The 7,725-nt window shown below is 30.8% G+C and overlaps 1 protein-coding gene across 1 annotated transcript; it reads left to right on the plus strand.

The window, feature by feature from the left end:
* The first annotated feature begins 216 nt into the window (after window positions 1-216).
* LOC104103386 (ethylene-response factor C3-like) lies at window positions 217-1,348 on the plus strand. Its single transcript, XM_009611284.4, has one exon. It carries the CDS (start codon window positions 279-281, stop codon window positions 981-983), a length of 705 nt encoding a protein of 234 aa, XP_009609579.1. The 5' UTR covers window positions 217-278; the 3' UTR covers window positions 984-1,348.
* Window positions 1,349-7,725: the final 6,377 nt, after the last annotated feature.

The following is a 7,725-nucleotide window of genomic DNA, read 5'->3' on the forward strand; positions in this document are numbered from 1 at the left end:
AATTCATTTTTTTTTTTGGAGTTTTTATCGGCGATCACTCATAACTTTAAAATCCTAGATTCGCCACTATATATATATATATATATATATATATATATATATATATATCTTTATTTCTTTCTTAAACATATCTCAATTTGTCACTAATATAAAATATAAAATAAAAAGAAGGATTACTCTTCTTTTTCTCAATACTCTCTTATATATTCCATATAAAAGTCTCAGTAGCAATTCATGAATTTTGAAACTCTCCCTTTGACAACCAAAAACACCAAAAGATGTCAAGTAACTCAAGCCCACTAGAAATAGACACTTCATTTTCACATTCCAACTTCTTCTTTCTCCAAGATCAATCACCAATTTTACAATGGGATGATGATCTTTTCTTCAATGATCCATGGTTTGATGATGATCAATCACCAATTATACCATGTAACTCAGAGAAAGATGAAAATCATCAAGTATTTGAAGAATCCTCAGACAATACAATCATGTCAAAAGGAAGTAGCCATGGTCAAGAATTAGAAGAGGTAACATCCCAAGAAGAAAAAGAAAAAGAAGAAGAAGAAAAACACTATATAGGAGTTAGAAAAAGGCCATGGGGTAAATATGCAGCAGAAATAAGAGATTCAACAAGAAATGGAATTAGGGTTTGGTTAGGGACATTTGATACAGCTGAAGAAGCTGCTTTAGCTTATGATCAAGCTGCATTATCGATGAGAGGTCCTTGGTCTCTTCTTAATTTTCCATTGGAGAAAGTCAAGAAATCACTTGAAAAAATTGAGTATTCTTGTAAAGATGGATTGTCTCCTGCTGCTGTTCTAAAAGCTACTCATAAAACAAGGAGAGTGAAGCATAAAAGAAGTAGTAGAAAGAAAAAGAATAAAGAAACTCATAATGTTATTGTTTTTGAGGACTTGGGTGCTGAGTTATTAGAAGAGCTTTTAATGACTTCATCACAACATTCGTGTCGAAGGGACTGAGTTCAGTTTTCTTGAAAGAGAATAAAATTTATCTCCCCGTCGCTTTAGTTACGTTTATTGATGAGTTATTACTCGCTATCTGATTGGAAAAGATGATTCAAAAAATTCCGTCCATTAAAAAAACAGTGGAAGGAAGACAATCAGAATCTCACGATCTACGAGTTTGTAAAACTTGCTTTTTTTTTAATTTTGTTTTGTTTTTGAATTCTTGGTTTTTGAGGAATTGGGAGTTTAGTTTTAAGAACTTTTGATGGGTACAATCTCAGATATAATGATTCGACTTGTTTGTGCATACAAATTTGCCTTTTTTATTTAATTTTTCACTTTGAGTGCTGGTATTATAAATAAACATGATGCTTACCAGGCGATTCCTCTTCTTCTTTTGGAAATTTCGATAGTTTTAAATAATAAAAAAGTACGCCATCTTTTAAAAATTAACAATCAATTTTTTCTATAAATATTAAATACTTGCTTAGACTTTAACTTTTGCATTGATTGATATTATATTTGTGATTTAAACTTATCATGGCATTAATCTAGCTAATTATAATTAAAAGCATATCATTATGAATAAAAAATAATAGAGGCCCTACAAAATGAAACAATATTAGGAGTACTATTGTCCCTTTCCTTTTCAATTTTGCTTCCCATTTGGGTAGATTAGTTGTCAATTGTCCCATAGGAAAAAGTCACAAAATCTTGAATTTATAGTGCATATTATATATCGAAGATGACTTCCATCATGACGAAGAAAAAAAGGAAAAATTAAATGACCTTTTGCACTAATCCCATTTTACTGTGTATTATATTTTATCGCAGGGAGCTCTTATGTTGTTCTTGGGAAATCTTTTATAGATGTTTGATTAGATATGGTTCTAGAAAAAAGATTTTAAGTGAATTTCAAAAGTATTTCTGGATGTATGGGCATAACAGGATAGATAATATTAGGAATGAATATATTAGGGATAAAGTGGGAGTGGCCCTCCGTGGAGAACAAGATGCGGGAAGTGAGAGTGAGATAGTATGAGCATGTGAAGAGAAGGTGCACAGATGCCCCGACGAGGAGGTGTGGAAGGTTGGCCGTAGTGGGGCCGATGAGAGGTAGAGGTAGGCCTAAGAAGTATTGAGAAGAGGTTATTAGACAGGACATGGCGCAGCTTAAGCTTACTGAGGACATGACCCATGATAGGAGGATATGGAGGCTGAAAATTAAGGTATAAGGTTAGTCCGGAGGCAAGCATGTCTCATTTTCATGCCGGTATCATTAGTTTTAGTTTCTCATTTTCGTATCTTCTTATCCGCATGTTTCTTCTACTACATGTTATTTCATTGGTTTTGGATATTCTATCATTTAAATCTTCTTGTTGTTTCTTATCTTGTTATTGCTTAGCATCGTATTTTCGTATTAGTCTTGTTGTTTCTAATTTTGTTGTCATTACTGCTTGTTGTTCCTGCTTGTTGAGTTGGGGGTCTTTCGAAAACAATCTCTCTATCTTCACATGATAGGGATAAGATCTGCGTACACACTATTCTTTTCAGATCTTACTGTGTGAAATTATACTGGATTTGTTGTTATTATTGTATCACAAGTATTTTTGAAACCTGTATCTTTAAATATGTTATGATTTTTTCTTTGTGACGACAGTGTCTGAGCAAAGTTAGCGCACCTTGACTATTCTACTGGATATATTAGTGAAACTAGAAATTTGAGTAATGGGATCAAAGAAAATATGAAAATATCTATGAACCTAAGTAAAAGAGATCCAACATTTTATATATATACAAACAAATTACTTTTACAGTATAATTATTTGGCAACGGGATTCAATTAACCATTTCACTAAAGGTAGCTATACCCTGATATTTGTTAAGGTGGCTAAAATATCCTTAACTATAAAAGGTATCAATCTATTAAAACAGATTAAAAAAAGAATACTGTTATTGACCCTTTCCTTTTCAATTGTGATTCCCTTTCTAAAATTAGTTTGTCACTTGTCACATATGGAAAAGTCACAAAATCTTGAATTTTGAATATGGAAAATGGCTTCCATCATCACTATGGAAAAAAATACTAATAAAAATTATCCACCTTTACACCCAATCCCATTTTACTGTGTCTACCCCATCAAAGGGAGACCAACTTACATTATTCTTGAGACGTTTCATAATTAAGTAGGCACTTCAGCCAAATAGAATAATTTACAATATCCTTTGTACATTCTTATTATATATATTGTTTCTTTTTTGGAAAAATAGAGTTCTTTGTTTAACTTATTCATTTGTCTCTAGCTAGAAAGCCGATGTCGATCTTTGTTTTCTTAAAACAAAATTCATTTTCTAATAATCAAGTGTCATTATTCTTCTTTTGGAATTATACCATTGTTCGTCCTCTTGTCATGAGGTGAAAGGGAAGGTGAAACGCTTGTGCGAATGAAACAAAGATCATATCACCAATTTTGACCTTTAGAGAAAGATTATCCCATTTTCTATATGAATATGGATGATGGAACTGTATATATAGTATACTGTAACAAGAGATGTATATTTTTTTAGTCGCTCTTAAAAATAATAATAGATAAATATATATCTTTTTGTATATGTATTATATACATATAATATGTATATTTTATGCACTTTGGCTAGCGAATGCAATTAGTTTCGACTTGACCGGCCAATTCTACATTTTTCTCTATTATAAATCAAGCATCGAGTCTTTACTTATTCTGAAAATTTCATAGAGTGCTATAAATAAAGAAAATTATAACTGAAATTACATTAATAAGGTCCTTTTAAAACTCATAATTAGGGGAAGAATTATTTTTGAATCAACAAATAGTAATAGCATCACATATATTATGCGAAACACGAGAGAAACAGTAATTCATTGTGGAATTAGAGTTAGTTGAGTGTGAACAAAGCCAGTTGTTCTTAACAAGTCTCTTGGTTATACATAGTAAAATTCACTTTACTCCCTTGCCCTTCAAGGGGCGGGAAATAATACCCCTCACATTTTGAATGTGAACGGAACTCCCTTATGCAATATTTTTTTAGTGAGAGTTTCTTTTTTAAAATAATTTTTTTTCTCTCTCTATCCTTTTAAAGGTGAAGTATAGTTTTTCTCATCCAAACCAATACTTGAATCTGTCTTTCTTGCTTGTAAAATTTAAGATATTTTCTATTATATTGAGGTCATTGTTAAATATTTTGCAATAAAGAAATAAATGTTGCATACAAAATTCAAGAAATATGGTGAACGCACATTCACCATGGATGATTTAACATTTCAATTTAAAGGGAAAAAGATACACTGAAATTGTCAATTCTCTAACATATATATTAATGAAAGAATTGTTGATGTGAGTATTAATTTATTTATGTATTTTCTTTGTATATTAAAATTATTATACTAAGGCAATTATTAAACTTTACTTATTTTGAAAATATCTTTATTGAACAAAAATTATAGTTGGTAATTTCACATTTGAAAATTTATTACGGAGGTATTTTTGCATTACATCATATCTTAAATTATGCAGGAAGAAGGCTAAAGGAAAACTCCTTAAATTATATAGATCCTAATTGTTTGTCATATCTTGAGCTTTTGACTATAAAGAAAGAACTTGGTTATTCTAAAAATATCTATTGAAAAAAGAAAAGATTTTTATTTAAAAAAATTGTATGGTAATTTGTTTGAGTATTAAAATTTTTGATTACCTCTGGTACATCCAAAATACTTCGTCATATCGTATGTAACGTAAATCTTAAGAATATCACTCCACAGAAATTTGTCTGTACTCAATATTTATAACCATCCAGTAAAATATATGACACATATTTTCTCTCACACACACACACACACTATATATATATATATATATATATATATATATATATATATATATATATATATATATATATATACACACACACACTTTCTGATGCATGGTTTTTGTAAGTTTTGCTTGATAATTGTCAATCTTCTTGCCATGGGTGTTCGTCGGTCGATACGGTACGGTAATTAGACATTTCGGTTCAGTATTTTTGATATTCAGTTACTTAAAATACAATACTAATACCGTACCTAATTAAATTCGGTATGGTTCGATTTTTCTCCCTTCGGTTTCGATTTATTCGGTTTATTTGGTTTGAATACTAACTAGTGCATAGAGTTATAGACCGTAATATTCTAAATTAAAGTACTCAAAAGTACAAAACTAAAAATATTTGTTGACAAAAGTTGTCCAAAACTAACAAATATCAACCCAGAGTGAGAAAACTATACATTAAAGAATAAATTTGATCATTAGAAATATCTTGTTACTTGCTTAGAGTTAATTGATGAACATAGAGAATAAAGGAAACTAAAATTTTAGATTTTTATATTTTTGTTATAATTAATAATATGTGTATTGTGTAATATAATATATATTTCGGTATGATATTGATATTTCGGTATTTCATTTTAAAATACCAAATACCATATCTAATACCTATTTTTTTAAAATTTAAACCAAATATCATACCGAATACCAAATATCAAAATTTTCGATTTCGATACGGTAATTCGGTATTTACCAAATTATGCACATCCCTCTTCTCACTAACATCAAGGTACACAAAATTATAAGAAAATACCTTAAAATACTTAAATTCAACAACCAAAACATTATTCTGTTTGCTTTGATGAGTGGCATGATATAAATTAACGAGTTTAGTCATTTGATAAGTGCCTTATGATTCAAAAATACTTCGTCATATCGCAAGTCCATTGGGTGTTGGTCATAACTCAAGAAAATAACAAAAATGGTCCCTAATAACATTTGAGGTAGATTTAAAATAATCTTTTAAATATTCTCCTGAGCAATTTTTCCTTTAAATTTGTCAAAAAGGAGCACTATTAGTCTCCCTCAAACATTTAGTGAACTTTATTGTTAGATTAGATGTAAAATATCAATATATATATTCAACCAGAAACACCAGAAAACTCATGTCAAATCCCAAAAATGCAACCGATACCAGAAACAGACTAAAAATAGCAGAAACTACAAATTCGCACCTCCAAATATGAGTTCTTGTTTAATTTTTTTTTTTCCCCACATTTTTTTAAAAATCCAACTACCAGAATGTGTTAAATATTTAACGAAGATAAAAGATACTCACTTTTTACAAACTTAAATGACTTTAGTGCTCAGACTATTTAGACCTATATATCCTCACATGTAAGGAGCCATTTTTGTTTTTTCCTCTTCACAACTCCTAATCACAGATCGTGACAAGTAGTATTAAGGCAGAGTAATGTCTTCCACAATCTTGTTACCTGGGTTTTAGCCGTTTAGACATTAACTTCCAAATGTTATAGAATAGACCTCGTTTTTATTCAATTTGGCCTATAATTGGCCTAGTACTTGGACCACAAACTTGCGGACATAAGAAACTTAATTGTCATATAATTTATACGAGTTAGGTAAAGCATTTATAATCTTATCCAGCCACCTTCAATTTTGTTTGCCAAAGTTGACCTGTTGGTCTCATAATGTGGATTCAAACCATTTGTTGAATTACATCATATATGTGATAATACGATAGTATGACGTATGCATTAATGGTGATATTTTTTTGGTTTCCTGCCTTGTGTTGATACTTGCACTGGGGTCCTACTTTAAAGTGAGGGGGTGTAGGATGTAAATATGTACATGTGTGTGTTTGTTTTCTTTTGATTGGACAAAAAAAATTGACTTTTTCCGATGATGGATTTCCTCGGCTGTCTTCTTGAGGGATCAAAATCGAAGAACAAAAAAATTGTTTTTCTTAGATAGTATAACAATTCCCCCTTAGTTTTTTTTTGTGCCACGGTTCTTTTCCAAGGGTTTTACTTGAACCGGGTGTAGTTAGTTTTTCTTTTGTTAGGGTTAGAGAAGTCTTGTGCTATGATATTAAATGGAGATGACTTTTCTTGACTTTATTGTGCCTTAAGAGCGATGAGTACCTTAGTTGTGACGTCTAGGCTTAGTTCTTAACTCGTCTATAAGTGCCTTAAATTGGTTGATTGTAACTTTGCTTAACTGCTTTAACTAAAGATCGGGATAGACCCGATCCCGATCTCTTATGTGCCAATATGTGTGTGAGGTTGTTGCTGATATTCTGTGCATGCCATTTAATGTCTAGAACTTGCCCTGTGTATTTGCAAAGCAAAATAGTAGGTTTGTTCAGTCTAGGATGTGATAGAGACGTTTCATTGTTGAGTCAGATTATAATTTTTTTCACCTAGTTAATGTGTATCTTAGTTAGCCCTTTGAACATGTAATTCTACTTCTTTGGCAACCACATTGCAAGCCTGATCCACCTTGTTTGAATTAACTATCTATTCGAACCTTTTTTCCTCTCTTGAGCACTTGATTTTGCTATGAGCTTGTAAAAGCTAAGTTGAGGTATGGTTGAGTTTTTGAGTGAAACTATAGAAAAGGAGAGAGGTGTACTACTTTGAAAAAAATTGTGAGAGCCATTTGTAGGGAATTGAAATAAAAAAGTGAGTTAGCTTGAAAAGAAAAAAAAAATAAAAAATCAGAACTTAGAAAAGAAAAAATGGATTCCTTGCTAGTGCTAGTTCACGTATTGTCTATGCTTAAAGATATTGGGAGTTTGATGCTATTATGTGTGAAGGTTGGGATTTAGTTCAACATAAGTGTGAGGTTTAAATTGTGAAATTGTATGTATTAAAATACTTAGGGAGGTGTAGTCACTA

Source organism: Nicotiana tomentosiformis, chromosome 5 (genome assembly GCF_000390325.3).
Source record: "Nicotiana tomentosiformis chromosome 5, ASM39032v3, whole genome shotgun sequence".
In the NCBI taxonomy this organism is placed as follows: Eukaryota; Viridiplantae; Streptophyta; class Magnoliopsida; order Solanales; family Solanaceae; genus Nicotiana; species Nicotiana tomentosiformis.